Raw genomic sequence first — 24609 nt, 5'->3', positions numbered from 1 at the left:
AACCCTATTGTTATATTTTTAAAAGATAAGCTCTACCTCATGTCTTGCAGCTGTCTTGTTTGCTAAGGGTAAAGCAAGGCCAAGCAGCCACCAGAGGAGAGGGTTGTACTGCAATTGGATTTTACTTATTATCAAGCACATGAGGTCAATAAACTGGAGAGCAGCAGGATTCCTTTCCCCTTAGCTAAAAGTCTCTATGAGGGGTCACACTAACATTACCTCTGTAGAGGACACCTTCAGTCCAATCTTCTTACTTTCTTTAAACAAATTTTGACTTGATTTATGCTCTTTTTTTTCCTCCACAACTGATGTAAAGCACCACGATGCTGCTGCTCCTCTTTTCTTCCTCCTCCCCTCCTCACTCAAAGCAGCAGCTACAGAAATACTTCCTTCCAAAGTTGCTTTTAAGGGAGGTTTTTTCAGACACAAGACACTTCACATCAGTACACTCTTAACCAAAAGCATACACATAAAATCCCACCTTTTTATTATGGCATATGGTACTTGTTTGGATGTGTAAATACCACATGGGTACGACAAAAAGGGAAAGAAATACCAATGCTGAAATAGATACAGAGTCATGCCATTACCAATACAGTTTCATACGATGGATTTTCAAGATACAAAAGTCTGGGGTTTTTTCTTGTTACACTGAAATAATTCTACAGTGGCCTGCTGTTGTCCCATCATAACTGACAACACTGTGAGCTTGCTTTATAACCAGGAGAGGGAAAAGAAATTAAAATATGCTGAGAACAACTACAAGCAGGATTCATTTTAATGGTTAACAGAAGAACTGTAACTTTGCTCTAGAACAGCATCTATTAAACACACGTAACAAGAGGGAAGCAACTATACAGAAGGTAAGAGGAGATTTCACCACAGGAGTCAAGTCAGGGGCAGGAAGAGGGAAGTCTGGAACTGCATGGTTTTATTTGGTCAAAAAGTTTGAACTGAGTGTTTAAAATGAAGCACCCTGAAAGATGCAGTACTCCTATTTAAAACAACACAGAAACTTCTCAAGAGACTAGAACCTACATTCTGGAAAAAAAAAAACAAAACAACAATAAAAAAAATTAGACATTTTTTAAAAAATTACACACATCTCTAGGCTTGTGACTTCACTTACTGTTACAAAGTAGACTGGCAGCTCTTCCTTAAGCAGCAACAGTGCCCAGAAGTAACGCCACCATAAGGTACAGTATCTTTGGGGTGTCCAATACATGACTGACACTTCTAACATGATGTCAGAACCATCCATTTGTCTGCCAAAACGTTAGGCAAGAAAAGGAAACACTGCATCTTTTTTGTTTTTTCCACCACGCTGCCCAGTTCTAGCAAAGAGCCAGGATGTTTTCTTTAGGCCAAGACTAACAGAAACCACTTTATCAAATATTCTTCAGGTTTCCTGCCAAACTGGATTTAGTATTCTCATGTGGTTTAAATTTTTTTATAATTTTTTTTTTAAAAAAAAAACAACAACATTTTTCCTGACAAGTCTCTAAAGTGATACTGGAACATTTAACAGTCACTCTTCCACAGTTTAATTGTTTTGTCGTTTTCTAGTGCTGCTGATGCAATGATGTTTTCTGTTGGGTGACAAGCTGTTGAGATGACAACATCTAAGCAAAAAGAAAAAGACACACACATGTATCATTATTTACAGCAGTGAAATCTGGTTGACAGCACTCATTTCTGAAAATGAATACATATTGCAACTGCATTTTAAAGCAGCATAGCCCCCCAATATCAGCTCACGACACCAAGTTACCAGGTCCTTGGAGCAGAATTACAAACTCATTATTCATAAATATTTTCCAGCTATTGCTTCCCTGTGAGAGGGAATACTAGCAATAAAGAATTAAGTAGTTGCAAAGTGTTTGACAGGCCTCAAAATGAGAGAACTGTCCAGATTCTAGTTCTTACTTCACAGACAAAACTCCTGCCGTATGATGTCAGACAGCTGATAAAAACCCAGGTCAGGTTGTTTTTTTCTTTCCACATTAGGTATTTCCAACATTCTATTCAATACTTAGATAGCACTTTGTCTTCAGAGCCTTGTCCTAGCCCGGAAATGAAAACCTGCTGCCAATGCTCACTTAACAGGCCCAATCAATGGTCCTGCAGAGGAAGAAGCATGCTTAGATTTCACAGCACAGCTCCTTTGAATCAGAAGGGTGAAAGCACTGCTCTCTTAGGAGATGCAGGCTGAAGTTATGACACCAGGTGACACCTCAATCCACACTCAGCTCTTCAAGAACAGGCCTATATGCACACATCAGTCCTTGTCCTTTCAAGAGCTGCAGCTTTGGAAGGTGTAAATAGGCAATTAGGAGTCACTTGAATATCTCCACCAGTTCTGAACACAAGGAAATCTCTTTTATAAGCTGATGTCAAAGTTCTCACAGTTAAAGCATAAACATTTGTGATGCCCATTAAAACACTTCATCAAAAGGAACCAAGTTCTAGGATTCAATAAAGCTTCAGGCAGTCAAGAATTTATGGGTCTGACCGTCAGAACTAAACACCTAAGAGAAAATGCTCAAGCTAAGCCCTCATTACAAGCTGACATAAGGAATATTACATCAATAAAACCAAAATCCTCTTCCACACCTGTGTGTCCTTGTAATTTCTGTACAATCTCTTTTGTCTGAAGGTTCCAAATATAAACCAGGTTGTCTTCTGAACCAGACACAATCCACTGGAGGGCAGAGAAAAAAAAAAGAACAGTTATTTTCATCTTTCTCCCCATCTCTATGTACCTGCTATGGAGTGCAATGGGACAGGGCCACCAAGAGACACAGACACCAGAGGTGCTCAGAGGGACTCCCAGGACACCCCCTTCCCCCACTGCACTGTGACACCTGTGAACCAGCACCCACCAAAGGAGGTTTCCACCCCCAAATTCCTGTTCCTTCTACAGAGAGAAGCAGCAAAACCCCACACATTGGTAAAAACATCTCAAATCAACACTAACCTTTCCACCAGTAACAGAGAAATTTGCAAATATGCAGTACTTCTCATTTTTGTGTCCTGTGTACGTCTTCAGGCACTGGAAGTGAAGAGCCACAAGACATTAACAGAGCTGGGGGGTAGTCTGCTCAACAAGGACAAACTCTCTTGGCAGAACAGACTAAATATATCTGCCTGTGTTTCCCACCCTGCCAGCTTATCTAGAGGATGCACAGGGCATCTCTGGCCTAGAACTTTAAACAATTTTGGGGGGGAGGGTGGGAAAAGTGCCCTGAATTTGTCACTACCACAGAGAAATGGAGCAACAGCAACTTATTTTTTATTAAGAGAAAAATGCAGACATACAGCTTCTATGTCTCAGAGCTATTCAGGAGCCAAATCACCTTTTTTTTTTTTTTTCAGGGGCACCTTTAGTCTTTTAAGGGTACTGACACTTTCATCCTATAGGATCCATGAAGTGTTAAGCTAGTTTATAAAGAACACATGAAATCCAGATTTTCATATTAAGTCTACACAATCAGACAGGATTGTTTTTACCTTTCCTTTGCTGTAGTCCCAAAGTTTAAGAGTGCTAGAAAACAACCAAAAAATAAAGATTTTAGTTCTTGGGGTTTTTTCACCTCACAATTTCCTAGCAGCAGAAAAAGTTTCTCCATACTAGAGTTCTTAAAGCCTACATGGATCACTTGAGTCTGGCTTCAGAATACAGCTTTAGTTAACCTCAAAGTATCAATTTTACTGCCATGTCATTCATATTGTCCTCCCTAAAAAAGGGTATACTTAAGTATTTCCCCACACTTGCAAGTTTCTTTATAAATAATGACTAGACAACTAGGGAACCAATGGGCAGACTGACAAGCAACAGTGGATAAGGAGGGTTGGCAGACACCCCCCAACTCCCAGTTCCCTCAGACAATCCACACAGATTTCACTAGACATCATCTTTCTCAGGGTGAGAAACTCACCCGACTCAGACCTTACAAACTCTCCCCTTTACTCCAGCTGCTTTAAAAGAAAATCCTACTGAAAGTAAATACAGACCAAAATGCACACAACACTGCCCTCATTTTTTAACTCTCAGTCCTGAACCAGGGCGTTTCAGGGGAGGGAACACTGGGCTGAGGCATCCTCAGCCCACTTGAGCCTGGGCCAGTGCAGAGCAAGAGAACAAACACACTGCTGAGCACAATTTGGACATGAAGTGAGTCATTTATTTCAGACAAGCATTAGGCTCTTCCACAGACTAAGCAAGACCCAGGTATGTTCAGATACAGACCATCTCTACTGCTACTGCCAGAGCTTGCAATATAGTCCCTTTTCTCTTCCCAGGGAGCTTAACCTGGGTTCTCTCTGTTTTTCATAGACTATTTGAAAAAGGCAGGCAACAATCTGTAGCAAATTTTGCACAAAGATGCTCAGACAGGGAGACCATCAACCTCACAGCCTAAGAAAGGAAGGTCTCAGGAAAGCAATAGCATCATTTTGGAGACAAAAGATCAGTTAATCCCTTCTAAGTAACTGCATGGAATTTCTCCAGGTGAATCACCCCCAAGGCAACCAGCCCCCCTGCACTGCTTTCATGCCTCACACACAAGGTTATTTACATACTGCAGCCTTTTATAGGCTACATTTTCTGTTTCTGGATGTTACAAAAGAATCCTATGATTAATGCAAGGAAATGTTGAGGTTTTAAAAGGTACAAGAAGGAATAAACGGGCGTTGAGCACTGCCAAGACTTTATAAAGAGCCAAGTCCTGCCTGTGCCATTAGCAAAGCACAAGTTGCAGGTTTTTAAACTCTTGAAACTATGTGTGAACTCGTGGAGTTCCATTATTATGACAGCTAAACAGCAACAAAATAATCTTATAAATCTCACAGGCTTTGAAGTGCTTGAGTATCAGATTTTCTTTTTAAAATACCTACTTGTCCAAAGTTGCAGCTAGTATGTATTTGCCATTTGGGGAGAATTTCACAAAAGACACAGGAGGGTTATCATCATCTGCAGTGAAAAGAAAAGTTACATTAAACAGTGCACAGTTGTGTTATCTCATTGACAGAGTTTCTTCCAACAATGATTTGTTGGCAATTTTTTAACAGAAACAAAGATCTCAGTTTTGTCACCCTTTGGTACTTCAAAGAAAAACAGAGGTCTAAGAAAGGTGATTTTTTTCAGTAACTTAAGAAGAGGACATTAAGCATTTTACTTATAAACATTTTAAACGGCCCTTTGTAACTGAGCTTCCCTTCCATGCACCAATACTTATCAGAGAAAGGCTGTATCTCTACTTTTTAAAAACCATTATATTGTAACAGATGCCATGGATTTGCAGTGCCATGTAACTTGTCTATATAATGCTTTATTAGAATATGAAGGACTAGAGAACATATGCCCAACAAGTGGTTTCCTTTTATTAGCCATGTTCACAAGATGCCTCGTACATCTGGCAATAAAACCAGGCAGCTTGTGCAGTCACAGACTTCTTGTTTCCATCCCACCCAACAGCCCAAACCACTCTGTCCTTACAGCTTTGGACTGCTGAACAGCAAGGTAGAAAGCTTTGAAAAACTCATTTGTCCATCCATACTACCTAAAGCTTTAGCAAATTTCCATTCACTTGAGATGATAGCTCCTCTTGCTGCAATAGACAGGACGACAACAGAGTACTAACAGAATGGTAGGGAAATTGTAAAAGAGAGCTTAAGAAAGTCACTCTTCAGAGCAAGGATGCAGAAAATCTATGTCACAACTTAGCAGCACAGAACAGAGCGCAAGAAAGAAGTATTCCTACTTACCAATCAGTGTTTTCAAGCACTGGCCTGATGCTGTATCCCAGATTCGACTATTAGAAACAGAGTAATTAGCATTGGTTTTGAAGTCTTTGTTGATTTTAACAATATATGCTTTTTTAAAAAAGTCTTTTTTTGTAATGCAAAAACCTTGGCTTGAACACTGCCACAGACAAGAAATAACCACTTACCAGAGTCCATCATAACTACTTGACACTATCAGGGATCCATCACGATTAAAATGCACCTGTAATATTATAGAAGGGAAAAAAAATAACTTTACTGACCAAATTTTTAAGTCCCATTGAAAGCAGTTCTTCCATTACTGACACTGCAATGCACGTGGATAGAAGCAGAAGGTCAACATGACAGACAAACAACAGCCACAAGTACAAATGGGTGACATGATGGCAACCAAGGGCCTTTCCCCCCAGTTTGTCTGGCATGGCCATAAAGAGGGATGGACATAAACTACAGCTGGTTATTTAAGAATCAGAGAGTGGAATGTATGTTTCTTCAGAAGCTAAGAACACAAGAACAGAGAGATACTCTGTTCAGAAAGAAAGTGAGAGCACGAAGTTCTGCTGAACAAAATCAGCATGTCAGTGTGTTCATTTATCAGAAGGGACTTACAGCTGAAACTGGGTCAGAATGAGCAGGCAACGTCTTGAGGCACTTCCCTGTTTTCACATCCCATATCCTCACGCTTTCGTCAAACTGAAGATTGAAGAAATGCACAAGGTGGTTTAATGATGCACCTATTTGAGGCATGGAAGGTGTTACAGCTGGACTAGGTGTGCTACAGCTTGCCTAGGTGTGCTACAGCTTGCCTAAGATCACAGGGATTCCTCCAGCTGCTTCAGAAAGTGCAGGACAAGCACCACAGAGGGTAAAAACAACAGTTAAGTTGTATTTTAAATTCAGTATCACTCTACCTATAAATTGTACTACATTGATACTGCTTGTAGAAATCCTGTGCCATTCTAATAATAAATTCTGTGCTACACTCATCATAATACAATTAAAGCTTTATTTTCTTAATGTAACTACAATGTGGTGCCATCACTATTCTGCCAAGGAGCCCTAAAAGAACCTGCCTGACCCTTGAGTGTGGGGTGACAGAGGTGTGCAGCACTTGCTTTGCAGAAACAAGAGAAAAATCACTTACTGATCCAGAAACGATGAGGTTTGACTGAGGGTTGAAGTTGCAGCAGAAAACGTAGTTACTGTGCCCTTTCAATGTCTTTAAGCACTTACCCTGAAATAAGAGTGAGCAGAGTTAAATATGCAGCATCCTTCAGCACCATAAAAGCATGCAGATAAGCTGCATTGAGGTTAATCACTGTGCAACACATAAAGAAACCATCTCCAGCCCCAGATTTGGATGAGCAGAGGATCAGCTGCAGCAAAACAGGAAGGAAAAACCCCACATTTTTAATAACTGCAGCCAAGGTGCAAACCTTTTGGGAGAAACCTCAGGAAAACCAAGTAGTTCAACATACCTCATCAAAATTCAACCAAATTATCCAGTTCTCATTGCAATTACAGAAGAGGAAGGGGGGAGAAAAGCAAAAACAAGTGAAGCTACGATAAGAAGTTACAAAAAGGTTTCATCTGGGAGGCTGCTTTCAGTTCTGCCATCATAAGGCTGAAGCACTCTCAGAAGATAACCAGATACTCACAGTACTCATAAGCATCTCCCTCTTTCCAAATGCATTCAGCATAACTCATCCTCGCATCCCATTCAGCCAGCAGCCCATTTTAAGCAGGAAAGCATGAGTATTACCCAAAGAGGAGCCAGTACTTAAACCTCTCTGCCTTCTCTCATCACAGCACATCAAGGCTGTCTCTCAGAAGAACACGAACTAAAATGCCAATGCTGGGGAGAAGGAAGGTAAATGAGTTTCTGTCCTTACCGAGCTTACATCCCATATTTTGAGAGTTTTATCATCGGAGGCAGAGACAAGAAGGTTGGAATCTGATGACCAAGCAACATCAGAGATACCCTAAAACAAAGGAAAACAATTCTCTTCTCAGCTGTTTGTTCACTGACACAGGAAGATGGAAAAACCAAACTTCAGATTATATTCATAGCTGAAGCCTGAATGAAAACTCAGCATGGAGAGTTGGGAACTCATTTACTTGACTGGGTTAAGAGCTCCTTTGACAGCTGTTCATTTTAAGCTGAGACATATATTCCAAAAACATCAATGACTTGTTCACATAGCTCTTACTGTGGCCACCAACACCCTTTCTTGGAATTCATAAACCGTATATTATATAAACTAATCTGAGTAAGTGGCTTCTCTTCATGACAAATGGCATGCTCTTTATGGTCTGAGTTCCCACAGGCTGGAGAAGAACAAGATTATCCTGGTTTCCCATTTGGTCAATCTTCCTTTTTGCCTAAGAAACTTCAGCATGTAAGAAACTTTAGAAAACAAACCCAAAGGCTTTGGCAGTTTGTGTTTTCTTCAAACTTTGCAGAATGAGTAAGTGTTGTGTTTATGTAGGCAAACACTCAGAAAAATTCAGTCTCCTTAAAAGGCAAGCCCTTCTGCTCCATGCACAAAGGAAAGATGGAAAAGGACGAAGTGTTACAATTTACAGGGATTTTGAACCCAGAAGGCACTGGCCTGTGCCTGAGGTTCAAGTTCCTGAAATGGAGGGACTCAAAAGAAAAAGCCAGGCAGTGTGCATGGCATCATCACCCTGCACTTCACCCGTGTTTCCAGCCTGGCCTGGTAATACTTCAACAATTCCAGTCCCAGGCTGTTGCGCACATAAACAAAGAAGTACATCACGAGTCTGAAGAACAAGCTTTCTGCACAAGTCAAACTAACCAAGAATGGAAATTTCTGGGCAAAGAAAAGAAAGTAAAATTCCTTACAAGTAATTTCATATTCAAGTGCACAGTAATCTCCTCATACTTACCAGTTTATGGCCAGATATTGTCTTTTCAAACTTGCCATCATACGCTCCCCAGATTTTAATGAGTTTGTCAGCAGCTGGAAAAGAATGTGCCAGTTAAGAGATTACCAGTACTAACAGGTACAGCCACCCCTTCCAGGTAGAAAGAAATACATTGACTACATCTCTGCAAACACTGGGTAGTTCTCCCTCCCCAGGCAGACACAAGTGCTGAGGTAAGAGCTAACTGGTAAAGAACAGTTTTGTACAGGCCAAGTTGCAGCAGCTGAGATTACATAAACCTCCTGGAATGCACTCAGTCTCCAGCAGCTTTAGTTTCTCTGATGACAACTTGGGTTTCTACTTTTGTTTTAGACTGCCAGGGGTAAAAGTAGCACCCGTTCCACAGGACTGCTGAAAGGCTTTTGCCCAAAAAGAACAAAAATTACACATAAGCTGGACTGAATTAACGTCAGCAAAACCTCAAATGTATTATCCATGTTCACTTGCAAAACACACCAAAGAAGGTTGATCTTTGCCAGAGGCAGAGGTTGGAAAACCTGGGTGGGGGAACCTTCCTGAAAACACTTGAAATTAAAATGATTTATATATAGTACACTACAGTGGTCTTATTAAGACTATCTGCAGTTAAGCCAAAGACCTAAGCCATTCCCTTGTCTGCAAGATGTTGGAGCAGCCCTCACCATTGTGTTCAACAATGTTCTTATAGATCCCCTCTGAGGGTCACACAAACACATCTCCAAAGGAAAGCTGACAAGCAATGTTGACTATCAAAAAAAGTTGAGGAAATACCAAAGCTGACAGGAAGAGGACTGGATCTACCACATAAGAGAGCAAGTAGTGAAACACTGTTTTTAATAACCTTCTGCAATTTCACTGGGGTAATCAAAGGCTCTGACTTTATTAAACACCACAGGCACCCAGGACTGAAGCACGTGGCCAGTCCTCCTCACCACTCTCAACAGTCCAGTCTGGTACTGCAAAGCTACCTTCCTTACTTTCCAGAGCTTAGTTTTTGCCTGCAGATACTGTACACAATATTTAATTTGGACATTTAAGCTATGTCTTTAGCAACAGTGACAGGATGAGGGGCAATGGGCACAAGCTGGAATGTGGGAAGTTTCATTTAAATATGGGGAAAAACGTATTTACAGTGATGGTGACAGAGCCCTGGTACAGGCTTCCCAGGGAGGATGTGGAGTCTCCTTCTCTAGAGTTATTCAAGACCCACCTGGATGCAGTCCTGAGCAATGTGCTCTAGGCATCCTGCTTTAGCAGAGAAGTTGGACTAGATGATCTCTGGAGGTCCCTTCCAACTCAGACAACTCTGTGATTCCGTGAACACACAAAAGCATACGGGTTTCCTTTGCACAGGGAAAGAATCCTGTGTTTGCTCTTGCCCATCTGCTCAGCAAAGGAAGCTGAACAGGTGAGGACTCTCCAATTCCGTAACACAAAGATCCAGTGTTCAAAGTAACAGAACTTAACCTGCTTTAAGCTTTTTAACTCAGACTGACAGCTTTGGTATTGGTCCTTTTAAGAAAAGCCACGACACTACATCCCTCCTCCATCTTAGGAGAGTAACACTAAAGACAAGCAGTTCTCCAAGGCCCACATTTGCATGTTTTAGATGAGATAAAAAGAAAGCAATACTTACAGGAGCTGGCTAGCCACTCTCCATTAGGACTAAACTTTACTGATGAGACTGCTTTTGTATGTCCTGCTAACGTGAACTTTAGAGCATAGTTTGGTTTTACTGGTGCAGGCTGTAAGAAAAATACACATGAATGAGTTGAAGAAATTCCCAGTTTAGTATTTCAGTGATGAGCTCTGTATCAGACAGGGCAATACACAGTAACAGACTGCATGGATGTTCACCAAATTAGAGATTCCAGCCTGCACTTTTTTCCCCTCCCTCTCCAAATTAAAAAAAACCAACCACAAATCAAACCAAACCCCCTTGCTGCCTGGGCTCAGCAGTGCCTCACTGCTGCATGCACAACACCAGCTCATCCTTGATAGGAATTTCATCCCATCCAGTAACAAGCAAGTGTAATCCAACAGTCCAACCACTAAGTAAGTGCATGGTAGCTCACAATACTGCTCTTGGTGTTGATCTGTGTAGTGCTTTCAAGTGTTTGCAGTTTTCATCCTTAGCATGAATTAAATCACATGCCAATTCCTTGTTGAAGGTTTCAGTTAGGCAGTACCATCTTGTCTGAGCACCTGCAGGCTTCAAGAAACCTGCATAACAACTGCTTCCTCACTCTGCAACTAACAGTCCTGGATTCACCAATTCTCCAGTCACCTCTAGGCGATACAAACAACCTGCCTTTCTAATGCTCAGAGTGACCAGAACAATTTCCTTAGCAAGTACTTCCACTAAACAAAAAAAACACCCAACACTAGCACAACAAAAGAGGCTGCACTCCATCTCCTTTCCCCATTAAACCCTCAGCACCCAAGACAACAGCAGAAGCAGAGAAGTTGTTAATCTGTATGAGAATTCAATTAATTCTGTTTGCCTGTTGAATATGCAGGTAGTTGTTCGGAGCCCTGGACACACCTTGCTCTGATTGGTTGAAGAGGAAGGAGTAGATTGTGTTTTGGTGGATTCTGCATCTGGCTTCTTTTCTTCTGTTGCCATGGTTCTGAAGCTGGCAAATGAGGCTTATGGTGCTTGAAGGGGAGAATGAATGTGCTGCTTGAAAAGGCAGCCCTTGCCACGGAGAGGAGAACCCAGCTGAAATGAAAACCTGCAAGAAAAAACCAAAATATTCTCATTAGCTGTCAAAAAGCAGCCAGAAGAATGAGATTAGCTTAACTGCAGGTCAGCAGAAACCTGGATGAAAATCCACTCTCGTCTCTTTTCAGCCACACAGCAAAATTTTAGGCCTTCAAGACCTACTGATGTCCAAGCCCAAGCACACCAAGCTGTGTGGAATCACTGTTTGGAAAGCTTTTTTTCCACTTTTTGGAAAGCTTTGTTTTCTACTCTCCCCCATTCCAAACAGAAACACAGCTGAACACCTTTTAGGTGTGGCAGGGTTTCCGTATCACATCCCCCAAAACGCTTCTCACAAGTACTTAGGACACAGCAAGTACCACAGTTTGTACAAAAGGTGGAAGGAACGTTTTAAAAAAAAAAAAAAAAACAAAAGGCACCGGACCATTTGTTAAGGCGCAGAATTCACACGATCGTAACAAACACAAGAAATAACAGGTATTTCTTTCCCTCCTCAACGGTTGGAGCACCAGAAGCACACCTGAGACTTCCACCTGACTAAAGCCAGCCTTGTGTTAGGCTCCCCAGACTCCTCCCGGAACAAAACCCGAGCCAGTGCCCTGCACCCGGGGCTGCTGCAGCAGAGGGAACAATCTCCAAGGCAGCTCAGCTACATTTCAGCTTAGTAACCGAATATCCTCGCGCTGTAAGGATTTGTCTCCCAGGCATGTTCGTAAAATCCCACCCTTCTTTTAGCGGGTGGCAGCAGATTTGGGAGCCAAAGCATTTTGCTCTTCCAGCGGCTACTGGCACGGAAAGCATCTCCCTCAGCGGAGGGGAAGGGAGGGCACCAAGCGCTACCAGCTGCCTGTCTGCTCTCACGAGCCCCCTCCCCAGCGATTTCTCTCTCGCGGATAAATCACCGCCCGCAACAATGAGGAATTTAAAAAAAAAAACACAAAAAAACTTTCCCTCTCGCAGATCAAGATTCCTTTCATCTGGAACTCATCTGGGAACTTCGGCGAGCAGCTCCCAGGCCCGCACCCTGCTGCACCGCAGCATCCCCCCACCCCATTCCCCACGGACACCCCTCCGGCTCCAACACCCCCCCACCCCCCCAGCACCGACACAGCCCCCGGGCGGCACCGGCACCGGCTGCAAACGCCCCTTTCCCAAGCTGGGGAGAGGGGGGGGGGGAGGTTGAAGTTCCCTGCGGGGACCCCAAACTTGGGAATGGGATGGGGGGAGGGGGGTGGGGGGAGGGGGGAGGGGGGAGGGGGCCCCGCTGCAGCCCCGCGTGCACGCGCTCCCCGCGGCGCGCGCCGGCCCCGGGGAAAGGCGGGAGGGCGGCGGCGCGAGGCACGGGCGGGCCCGGCGCGCGCCCCCCGCCGCGGGGGAAGGGGGGGGGGGGGGGGGAGAAGGGGGGATGCGGGGAGCGCGCGCTGCCCGAGGGGAGGCGGGGAACGGCGGCGAGAGGAGGCGCGAGAGGAACCGGCCGGGCCGCCCCCTCCCCCCCCCCACCCCGCGCCGCTCGGTGACTTACCGGGGGAGAAGGGGAAGGGGAAAAGGGGAGGGAGGGAGGGAAGGAGGGAGGGAGGGGGCGGCGGCGCCGCCGCCTCCTCCTCCTCCGCGGCGAGGAGGAGCGCGGCCGGGGAGGGGAGGGGGGGGACGCGGCGGCGGCGGCAGCAGCTCCCGGGCCGCCAGGCGGGGGAATGCGGGAGGGCGCGTGCGCGGTGCGGGCCAAAGGCTGCACAATGCCGCTCTCTCTCGGGACCGCTACGGCGCGGCCCGAGAGCCAAAAAGCAGCGAGCGCGGGGCAGGGCGGGCGGTGCCTGCGAGGGGCGGGCGCCGCCTCCGCCCTCCCCTCCTCACTCCTCGCTGGCGAGTGGCAGCCTCGGGCGGGGAGGAGGCTCCCTCCCAGCTCCTGGCCTTCCCGGCCTCCGCCACGGGTAAGGCCTCTCCTCGCTGCGGGTGGCTCCGTGCGGAGCGGGCAGGGCAGGAGCAGGCAGGGCCCTGTCGGCGTGTGGCGCGAAGCGGGTCTCGGCAGGGCCCCGTCCGGCCCTGTGTGACATGCCCGTGTGGTGAAGGTCTGGTGGTCAGGCTCCCAGCCCCTCCACACAGCCCTGGCCGTGTGTGACAGTTGTTCCAAAGACGTTGAAGCGGGCTGCACACACCAGTACCACGGATAAAGCCGTTGTGAAAAGACCGAGCTAATTCACAAGGCAGTGGTGCGTGTAGAGGCTGATGAACGAGCCCTTAAACACACTCATATTTGCCAGGGTGAGAGTGTATTTGAGGTGTGTACCAGTGTAGAAGGGCCCTGACTCAGAAAAAGCATTTAACTTTGATCCTTTAAGGCCCAGCAGCCAACTTGAAGTTGAGCATGTGTTTAAGTGCTTTTCTGGAGAGCGATACATTTTTTTTTCTGGAGGGAAACCCAGGGCCACACAGAATTACAGTCTGCTTCCAGTTATGAGGGACAAAAGGAGACGTGTCATTCACTGGCCCTTTAATGCAGGAAGATCTTTGGGCTCCAGAAATTCTGGTGGCAGCTGAGAAAGGAAATAAAAAAGAAAGAAAAAAGGAAAAAGCTGCTGTGGTGAAGCCAAGGCCCACCTCCTGCAGCCTTGAAACCTGCAGCAGAAGTCTTGAGAATTAGCTCTGCTCTCTAAGCTCAGGGAGGTAAAACACAGAGTTATAGGAGCTGCACAGCCCCCACAACAGTATTGGGAAACCAATCCAGTGAAGTTCCTGTTGGTGATTCTTTCCGATGGCTTTGGCTTAAAGTTTTAATTCTTTTAAAACATAAATATGAAATAAAATGAGAGAGCACAAATCAAATCAGCACTATAATCCTATGAATGTGTATAACTACTCAACTACAGATCGATTGGGGTTTTGACAGCAAAAAGGCAGCTCAGTGAGCAAAGACATTTCTTTGGGACTGCATAACATGAGTACCTGGGGATTTTGCAGGGACAGTCCCTTGTGTTTGGATGAAACTTAACCTGTTGGTTGCAGATCATCTGTGAGGGTCTTTCTTGCTCTCCCAGCCATGCTGCCACAGCTGGGATCAGCAGGATGTGGTATCTGTCCAAATTCCCTCCCTGGAAAGGAGTCGGGCTTGGCAGAATTCTCCTTTACAAAATATTTCATTCCATTTGATTCAAAATAGCCTGAACGTGGTGACCTGCCAAGTATACTGGAAAAAACACTTGTCTTGAGGGTTTTTTTGGGAGAGGGCACCTTCCCATAATGATGAAAGAGAAAGAAAGGTCCATGAGTAGCTCAGATTGTATGGAAGTTACTGCTTCTGGTGCTGCTGGGATCCCTTTGGATGGCTTTAAGGGTGCCAGGAACAGAGTTGAGGCCATGGGTCCTGCTATGACTAATGTATACAATTTTGTCACAGGTTCCACTGAGACCAGAACTAGTCCAGTCCTGCAGATTTGATCCAAAGGATCTTAATGCTTGTGAAAAAGCTCCCACTAACTTCAGTACATGCTGGATCTGCTCTTTAAACCTGACTGCTGCAAACAAGCTGGTGCTTAGGTTTGCAATGGTGAGTAATAAGGCACTAAGCTTACAAACTGTGTAAGCTTATGTTTATATTTTGGCACAATTAGCAGCCTTGGTTAGGACTTTTATTTGCTTGGGCCTCTCAGCAGCCAGAGGAAGCGTGGAACAGACTTGCTGTGTGTTACACACTGCTCAAGAAGCAGAGGGAGGAAGAACTCATGAGAAACCTGCTTCATCTTTTAGGCATTTGAAGAGCAGCTGATCTCTGACATAGAGCTGTTTCTGTGGGGTTGCTAACATGCTGCTCTTTTTTTTCTAAATACCAGATACATCACATTCGTATGTTTCTTCTGGGAGTTAAAAACAAACACTGAACCTTTCCCAGGCTGATATTTCTACCTCCCCCACTACTGTATGAACCTTGCATCACTGCCAACATTTGTTCATTTAAAACTAGGAAATCTTACCTAGTGGAGAGCAGGTAGGATTGGATTCATTCTGCCCTGGGAGGGATGTGTACAAATACTTAGTCAGGGCACAAGGGGCCTGTGGAAGTTGAAGAACTTCTTTCCAAGCAAGGTCATTGAACACTGCACGTATAGAGCTCCACATTAGCAAAGACCTGTTAAGAAACAGTCCATGTTTGTGAAGAGAAGATAGGATTTCATGCAGGATTGGAGTCCAGCAATGTGCTGTAGTGTATCACTCAAAGCAGATTCCCCCCAGCGCAAGTCACAGCCAAGTTAATGCATAAAGGCTGCTGATCTGAGAGCCCCAGCCTGACACACACAATCTGACTGCCCGACGTGATGACAGCCTGCTTGTCCCAGCCACTTCAGCTGGAGCAGCAGGTTCTCAGCACTTGTGTGCATCAGGAACTTCATTCTCAGCTGGTGCAAATGGCTGCAACCCCCAATGAACAGACAGTTTGATACAATTAACTCATACCCCTGATGTAGTTTTAGTGAAATATGAATATATTCATTACTCATTGTAATTTAGAAATCAAGATGTTTGAAAGTGTTACTATTTGGTTGGAGCATCTTGTGACCATTGTCTCCAGTCTTTGTAAGCAGGCAGGAGGAAAAGCAAGGAAACACATGGGAATCCATCAGGGCTTTTGCCAGCTGAAATCTGGCATGTTCTGGTGTCTGTTAGCGTAAACTGCCAACTCAGTAGCACACACTATTCACAGGCTTGCTTACCTGTGCAAACCACTGTGTTAACAGCAGGTGATAGGTCTTCACATCACACTGAATGTGTAACAAAACCATTCAGATGCAGATAATTTCCAAATAAACATATTTACTGTGGCCAAAGATACACAGCCACATTAGCTGAGCAGTTTCTCTTCACAGATTCTGTGGTCATGTCCTTTTCTGCTCTCCCACGACAGTTTTGGCCTTTGCTTTCCTTCTTTCCATGCATATCAGTCTTAGCCCACTGTATCCCAGCCTCCAGCTGCTCCAAATAATGCTTGCTACATCCTAATAAAAGACACCAGGGTGAAACAGAATATTTTGTGGGCTCTTCATTCCCTTCCTCTCCATTGCCAGGGAAGCCATTAATCTCTATTTCTCTGGTTTGAGAACTGCCAATCTGAAGGCACATTATTTAAATCCACTCCAGACCCTCCATCACATATTGGCTGCCTCCAGACCAGCATTTAGATGATAATCAAAGCTTATCTTTGCAAATGAACACTTACAAGATCTGGTGGGTCCTGAAAAACTCAAGTCTTTCCCGCCTTCCCATCAATTACCATAGTGCTGTGCCTTTTGGCATCCTGTGCCTTATAGACATCCTGGCTCCTGGGTTCCCTGTTTGGGGGCTCTGCTCCCCTTTTTCCACATGAAGAGTGAACACTGAAGAGACAAAGGTCCTGTGGGCACGGTCACCTCACCAACTGCTGTGTCCAGGCTCTCGGAACTACACAGTATGAGTCAGAGGAGCCGAGTCCCAGTTCTGGCTCTGCCCATGTTTGTCTGCATCATCATATTCCCTCTCAGCTTCTGCAGCTGAAAAACAGGGCTCATAATATTTCCTTACCTACAAAAGCTGCTAGGAGGATTATTGCATTGTTGTGAATTCCACAGATGAAAGGTACTACAGAAGAACAAACTGCAATTACTGTTTCAAACCCCTGCCTAATCCTGTCATCCTTAGCTGACTGAATAACGCTTACTCAATCAGGGAAATCTTGCCACTACAGTGAAGAAAATCATTGGTAAAGATGACTCTGTTGCAGTAAGAGCATTTATCCCCTTGTGTTCAACACCCTTCTGTCTGCCACTGGGATGATCAGAGTCATAGAATCCCAAATATTTACTACATGCTCTTAAGCAGTCTTCTGTTTGGGCACTATTATTTCTTTATTCCCAAACCAACTGTTATTGAATAAATTCTCTCTTTGTGATGTATAACAATATGCATTCCAGAGCTAGCAGCTGCTGCTTATAGGCTTTGCAGTGAATCCACTGATATGTGGGGTCTCTTGCAGCCCATGGTGGTGGATGGCTGACAAAATGGTCAGAATGGCCAAACTTGCCTGCCTTGAGGCCTGAGGAGCTCAGTCAGCCTGGAAATGGGCAGCCTGCCTACAGACCTGCCCAGAGAGGGAGGGCAGGATGCCTTGCCAAAGTAGCATTCATATCCCTTCAGCAGCCTTCTCCACTTTTAATCCCTTGGTAATTCCCAAGTACAAATGCTAACAAAGAGCTCCCTTGCAGCAGGAAACTATGGAATGGTGAGGTAGAGAAATCAGGAGCTCACAGTTAGTACCCATAGCAAAGGTCAGAAAATTTGATGCTCTAGGTTAGCATTCACAGCAGTCCCTGATTACTCTTAAATACTTTTGGGTGCAATCATGCAAGGCACTGAGTGTGTCCAGTTCTCATAAAACTCATCAGTCCCAAAGAGACAACTATCTCCCTTTTTTTGCTTCTGTCCACCCTTGTTTTCAAAAGCCTTAAGTCCTACCTTTGACAACAAAAGCAGAGAAGTAAAAACTTTAGCAGCCTTGAAAACCACTCTGGTTTTGCACAAATATTTTTTTTCTTGTCAAAGCTTATGCATAAAGCTTCCTAGAAAGATGTATGTATCACTGTGCTTTAAGGGTTAAATGTAGTGCAATGGCAAGGAATAAATATGCTGCAGGTGTTAGTTAACAAGGTACTAATTGGGTAACTGGAGGTGCAACATAAGAGACCACAGAGGCTAATCAAAAGGCTTTGGGTGAATCTAGGGTGCTGCTTCTTGGAGCTTGGGGAGGAGGAAATAAGAAGCTGCTGCTGTAGTCTTGTGTTTTCTGGAAAACCTGGTGTTAAGGTATTGTAGAACAGGCAGACTGTTTATCTTGTGTATAAAACTAATGGCTAAATCAGTTCTGAAATTCATTTAAAGATTGCAACTATCTTTTCTTCAGTCTAAGTGCTTTTACTTTGGGCTGGGTAACTTGTGCTTGAATCTTTCTGATTTGATTTTACTGTATCTCCTCTGAGGCTCATTCAATCTGAATTAGCCTTTTTGGCTAAACCATTATCTGACCTCACTGCCTTTCATAAAGAAGGCCTAGAATATGTTTGTTTTTCTGTTCCCTTGGAGGATGCAGCTGGATTCTTCAAGCACAAGTTTGCAGACCTACAGGTAAGAGTGTGAGTGACTTGTATGTTCTAGGTTGAAAACTGATAATGGTGAAATCTCTGGGGATAGTTTCCCACGTGAATTGTTTTGCCTGCTCAGCCTGATCCATGATGAACACAACAATTTGGGATGCAACTGTCTTACACCCACCCTGGATGAGATAAGGAAGTGAAGTGTAAGGTGTAGTTGGTGAGTGCTTTTGGGTTTGTTTTGTTGCACCCTCTACTGCCAAACTGCAATTTGTGAAAGTGGATTTGCAGTGAGGATCAAGCTCCAGTTTTGCTTTTATGCGTATTCACTGGGAGGTGGCTCTGCCCTGCCAGCTGCAAGGACCCTTGCAGGGACCCTTGTACCTTCTGTTTTTGTTGCCCTTCTGCCTGTGCTTACCCATTTTGTTCAGCCTTCTTGTTGCACTCTGTGTTGCTAAACACTTTGCATTGTGAGACATTCCCCCTGTAAGCTTGTAACTCTGCTGGGTCTTCCCTTTCAGCCAACACACTTTTTTATTTCAGGAGTTTGTATCAACCTGATAAATACATTTTTAAAATAATACTTTCAGATTATGATTCAGTTGAAAATGAGTGTTTAGAGTGGAAGGCATAGGTTTTCCAAAGTGTTCATAATTAGTACTCGGCTGGTTACTTCCTACCACCTGCTTGGAAAGCTTCAGCCTGCCAACTTTTCCCAGCCCTGGTACACAGAGTGGCAGCAGTTTTCATGCAGGGGTTCTTTGGTCATGCATATATGATTTGGTGCCTGTGCATGGTATGACATTTGTAAATTTAAACCCTACTTATCCGTGTGGATCAGGAATATGCTAGAGCAGGACAGTGTGTTCAGAAGAACTGATCTGGTGCTCCTCAGCTTGCAAATGCTTTGGTATATGTGTAGTCATTTAGAATTGCCTTGAAAATGGGAATAGAGCAGAATGATAGTGAAAAGGGCCCTGTACTCAAAATTCAGTCCTTCCCTATATCCCTGATATCTGGTGTCCAGGATGCTTCAGGCAGGGCAGAGATGATGTTCCAAAGGGATTTCCTCCCTCAGTATGGTGATGTGGAACACAGGAGGAGCAGACACAGGGCAGGTTTATTGCACGCAGCTTGTGAAGTGTGGCTGTTCCCCCAAAGACCTTAATGCACCTTTTTCTTACTGCTTGCATGCTCTGTGTTCCTGCAGAGGCTGTGTGCTCTGGGTGCAGGGGGCACTGAAGTGGCTTTCAGGTACCTGATGGGCAAATCAAAAAGGTGCCTGTGGCAGAGGGAAGCCCAAGAAGGCACACACTGACCAGGTGTGGGGTTTGGCTGTAGATGCCGATGCAACTTCAAATGCTGTCTTACAAAATAAGGATGTCCAAGGGTGGTGCAGCTGTGAGTGAGTTTCTAGTTCCTGAATTTGTACAAGCCTTAAAGTGAAGTGCAAAAAAAAGCATATGGTTAAGGTTTTGTTAAGGCATATGCACAGCTTTGGCTTCATCCTGAGGCAGCCGCAAGGCTGGCTAAGTGGAACTTTCCTAAGCATCTATCCTGTTGCCCGTAGAAAACCCAGTCTTGCTGATTATATCAGACATCCTGAGAAACTTCAGCCCTGTTGATCACATTTTTCAAAAGCTCATCTTCTGGAAATGAGGTTTTCCAGTAAAACTGCCTTCGCCTTATGGTGACAATAAACTGACTTCTGAATGTGCATCGTGGCCTTGGCTGGCTGTAAGAGGCAGTGTGGCAGCCTCCCCTGGTCTGGGTGTCCACTGAGAAATCCCCTAACTACTTATTTTGTTGGGGCTCAAGTGTTTCCCCTGGACTTGTTTATTTTCCAACAGTTCTATTCTGTTTGATTTTTTTTCTTCTTATTGTGCTGCAGTAACTGAATAATAACATTTGGGGTTATAGCAGCATTTTTTTTAATAATACTTCTGTTTGTATATTTGCTTCAGGATATAAATTGTGTTGGTCTGTGATTTGGAAGTGTTTGTGTTTGCTCATGTTTGTTGATGCTCTTAGGGTGGGTGTGTTGGTAAAACTAATATTCTGGTTTTACTGCATACATTATTTTCCTTCTTGTTTTCAGCCGTTGACAATGTTATGAAATGCGCTAGCCAGCGCAAACTACATGACGCTGTGGGTTTTCTTGATGTTTTTGGTTTGTTTTGGTTGGGTTTTTTTGCCACTTACTACTACAGCTTTGCTTTGGCGGCGTTCTATTTTTATTGCAGCTCGTATTAGTTGTTGCGTAATAACTGCGAGCGCGCGTTGCCCAATGCGAACCGCGGTTTGAAAAGGGGAAAAAAAAAAGGGGGGGGGAAGAAGAACCCAGCTCCCGCAGTTGTGATTTCAAACTCGGTCTCCCGCAGCCCCTGCGTGGGTTTGAGCCGAGGAGACCCGCACATTTCCCCGCTGCACTTTTAAGGGCTCTTGTTGTACCTTCAGAGCCCGAGAGGCGTGACGGCGGGCGGAGAGGGGAAGCCGGGATTGTCCCCGGCAATGTCTGCTCGGGGAACACCGCCAGCCGCCCCCTCCCTGCGGCTTGTTAACGCGGTTCCCCCTCCCCGAAACCACCGAAGCGTTTTCCCCGCCGAGGGGACGGTGTTTACCCGCCCCCGCCGCCCGCTGACCGGGGCATCACCCCCGCCGCTTCCCTCCCCTGCCCGCCGGTCCGGGGAGGGAACAGGGGGCCGGGGGGGGAGCGGGGTGAGCCCGCCGGCTTCTGGGACTTGTAGTCCGGGGGCCAGTAGCCGCCTCTCCCCCGGCCCGGCCCGGGACTACCGTCCCCACATGGCCTTGCGCCCCGGCGCATGAGCTCTGGGGCGCCTTAGCGCATCTATTATACTGCCTTACCGAGGATAAAAAGAAGAGCAACTGGAGGGACTATAAGGCAAACGTTGCTGGAGCTGCCGGGGCAAAGTAATCTATTTAATCTTTCCCTTTATTTGTTAGATGCTTGGGTGTGCATTGCTAGCACTGGGCCATGGTTTCTGAAGGGAGGGGGGGGCCGGGAAAGAAGGGGAAGGAAAGCAAAACCCACTTGGGAAAGGCCAATGCTTTTTTTTTTTGCCTTTTTTTTTTTTTGCTTTTCCCCACCTCTCTTCTTCTGCTCCTTCTTGCGAGAGCCCCGCGTCGCTCCCCGCGGCCCCGCAGCCTTTGTGCGCCGCGACAATGCAACAAAGCGCGGCGGGGCTGGCTGCAGCCTGGCCATTGATTTCCTCCCGGCCCCGCCGCTCCTGCCCACCCTTTTCTTCTTCTTCTGCCGCTTCTTCTCCATCTTCTGCTCCCCCCTCCCCTTCTCGCCGTGCGCCCGAAGACGCCCCGGACGGGCGCAGCCCCGGCCCCGCGGAGCCCCGCGCCCCCGCGCAGGAGGGGTTTTCTTTCTTTTCTTCCCTTTTTTTTTTTTCTTCCCCCCTGGTTGTTGCTTTTTTTTTTTCTCTTCCCCCTCTCTCGCTCGCTTTCCCTCGCTCGCTCTCTCTGCCCGCCATCTTTTGAAGGGAAAAATTAGGGGCGAGGAAAAGGAGGGCTGCAGTCGCCCTGAAAAAGAAGGGGGGGGGGGGGAGAAAAGGGGGTGGGAGGGAGAAGGGGGGAAAAAAAAAATATGCGGATGGGGGGAGGAAGCAGCAGCGAGTTCCCGGTCCCGGCGGTGCGCGGCCGCGCTCCGGGCGCGGAGCGGGGCTCAGCGGCGGCCCCGGGCTGGTCTCGGCCATTTCTCTCTGCCCTCGTCGCTGGTTTGTTAGCTGGAAAAAGGTCTGAGCAGGCTGCGTGTGATGCCCTGAAAAGTGCGCGTTTCATGTGGTGTGCGTGTGTTTGTGTGTGTATGTAGACAGCGGCGTGGCTCGTGTCAATAAATAGCTTGGTGTTTACCGAACTTTCTGAAATAAATGGAAACCCGGGGTTCGCTGCCTAAACTTGATATGCTTTATAGGCGGAGAAAGAAACGCAGATCGCAGATATATGTGTAGAAGTGTCGCGCTATAAATAAGGCTACCGATAATAAAATGTAAAACTTCAAAACTCAGCCGTACTTTTCCTGCGTTTATACTACTTGTTTGCGTTTCGCACCTCCCTGGGCGCTCGGGATAGAGCATTATTTGTAGCCTGCTTGGTTTCACTTTCAAACAAAGCTGTAGTGTTCAGGTCGCAGATCCGTGCGCCTCTTTAAGCTCCGTGGTTCATTCTTGCAGGGTGTCAATAGGAAACGCGTTTCCTACAGAAGTGACTTTTGACAACGTGGAGCATGCATTCTGCAAGGTTCATGCTAAATGTTCTGTGACAGTTCGGTGGTGTGGTTGTACCTTTCTGTTGGTATCTTCAGGAGTCAAAAGTTACTAAAATAAACAGTTTTGGCTAAAGTAAATACGATGGCTTCACTAATACTTTGAGCGTTTATATGTTTGGGGTTCTTACATCTGAAGTTGTCTAACACTTGTAAGTAGCCGGTTAAGGGGCAACACAATTAGCAAAGCACACCTGCTGTTCTTTGCTGGGCATGGAGAAGTTTTTATAATGTGCTTGTATTTTTAATGCATTTGGTATATGCGAGTGTGCAGAGGGGGTGTCTCTAAATAAAACTGGAAATGTAGGTTGAAAACAAAAACTCTTGTATTTAATTCACACAGTGATAAGTCGAGGTACTAGAGGACTTGGGGACTACCATAAATGCTGCAATACATGGGTGAGAAGTGCAGAATAAGTATGCATCCATGAAAACAAACAAGAAATCCCCAAAGCAGTCTGGTTGCTTTACAAGCAAAAAAACCCTAAACCCTGATATGTATTGCTTACAGCTACCCAGCCACTTGAGTGTACTGTAAATGCAAAGTCCTGCCTCCTAAACTGCAGATCACAGCACTGTCAGGCTTCTGTGTGTCTTATTTTGTTAGCACAGAAGTTCAGGAAGGTTTTAATAATACACTGAGGGGCTCCTGCTGAAACAGAGGAACTCCTCAAAGCCTGCCTTTTTGGAAAGAATAAATGGCAAGAATGTATATTTCTTTCTCTTAATCCATACTGGTTAAACATACTAAATCATGCATGTATTTAGTGCTTTGAGACAATGCTTATTAAAAGGGCTGGACAGAGGGTAACAGTCTTATTCAATGTTCGTCATAAGCTTGATTGCAATATTGTCTTCCATACCTACTGTATAGTGCTCAGTGCTGAGACAGTAGCTATTGCAATGGAAGGCTTTTTAGCTTTTGTGACCTGTGCATGCAGAGTTTAAATTAAGAAAGAATGCATGTGCAATGTAAAGTGTCTGAGACTTGTTCTCAAAACTGACTTTAGAGTGCTGGTTCCATTAAATTAAAATAAAATCTAGGCTCCATTACTTCTGGAAACAAAACTTCTGCCATTAAAGCACTGAGGTGCTTTTAAAAACTTGTCTTTTTAAAAACTTTTAGAAAGAAAAGTGTGTTGAAGAAGTCTAATGTTCCAGCTCTGAGCATGCCAGGCAGCAAGTTTTCTTTTACTGTCTCTTAAGATTGGTTTTGTTAGTCAGTGTCTGCAAATGCGGGTATTTCAGTGGGCTTTGTAGCTAGTTGTTCCTTTGCACTGTTATAACTGCACTTGGTGCTTAAATCACAGTTCTTAATGATCTTGGAGAATTTTTCTTTCCTGAATTAAAAACTGTGTGCTTAAAACTTTCTCCTTCAGTCATGTCCTAAAATGGTGGAGAGTCTGAGGAAGGTTCTTGGTATCTACAAACCACGTCTGCCGGCAGGGATCCAGCCTGCCTGATCTGAGGGTCCCTTTCCCTGTGAGCCTCAGGGAACTGCAGCCAGTGCACACAGATAAAGCAGTTTGCCCTGGTGAAGTTTGAGGCTTTCCATATAGTGTTTACAGATGCATCTTTTAATTGGTTCAAGTTCAGAAATATGCTGTTTAGTGTTTACCTCTTAACTTTGGGGCGGGCCACTTGTGCAGTGAGTTGTGGGTTTCCAGCAGCCCTGCTGCACTCTAGAATCTCACTCCTCCCTGGAGTAATCTGGCAGCCTGATGGCTCTCGTTGACAGCACAAACAACTAGGGAGTCGAATCCCTCTCCTGG

At 45.3% G+C, this 24609-nt stretch overlaps 2 protein-coding genes across 2 annotated transcripts in view; one reads left to right on the top strand and one right to left on the bottom strand.

Moving 5' to 3' along the window:
• Positions 1 to 464: 464 nt before the first annotated feature.
• On the bottom strand, positions 465 to 13096 carry WDR5 (WD repeat domain 5). The gene is made up of 14 exons (XM_051636818.1): positions 12960 to 13096; positions 11258 to 11447; positions 10349 to 10457; positions 8695 to 8768; positions 7677 to 7766; positions 6929 to 7018; positions 6394 to 6477; positions 5952 to 6007; positions 5767 to 5813; positions 4897 to 4972; positions 3511 to 3544; positions 2978 to 3052; positions 2614 to 2701; positions 465 to 1622 (listed from the first exon to the last, which is right to left on the bottom strand). The coding sequence occupies exons 2-14, from the start codon at positions 11336 to 11338 to the stop codon at positions 1522 to 1524; spliced, it is 1005 nt and encodes a 334-aa protein (XP_051492778.1). The 5' UTR covers positions 11339 to 11447; positions 12960 to 13096; the 3' UTR covers positions 465 to 1521.
• Positions 13097 to 21249: 8153 nt separating this feature from the next.
• Positions 21250 to 24609, top strand: part of BRD3 (bromodomain containing 3) — a 37420-nt gene continuing 34060 nt past the window's right edge. The window contains exon 1 of the mRNA XM_051636806.1: positions 21250 to 21477. The gene's annotated coding sequence lies outside the window, so the exon portion shown is untranslated. The remainder of the gene's footprint in view (positions 21478 to 24609) is intronic.

This window comes from Apus apus, chromosome 19 (genome assembly GCF_020740795.1).
Source record: "Apus apus isolate bApuApu2 chromosome 19, bApuApu2.pri.cur, whole genome shotgun sequence".
Lineage (NCBI taxonomy): Eukaryota > Metazoa > Chordata > Aves > Apodiformes > Apodidae > Apus > Apus apus.
Note: the sequence above shows the minus strand (reverse complement) of the source record. Positions and strands in the feature narration are given on the sequence as shown.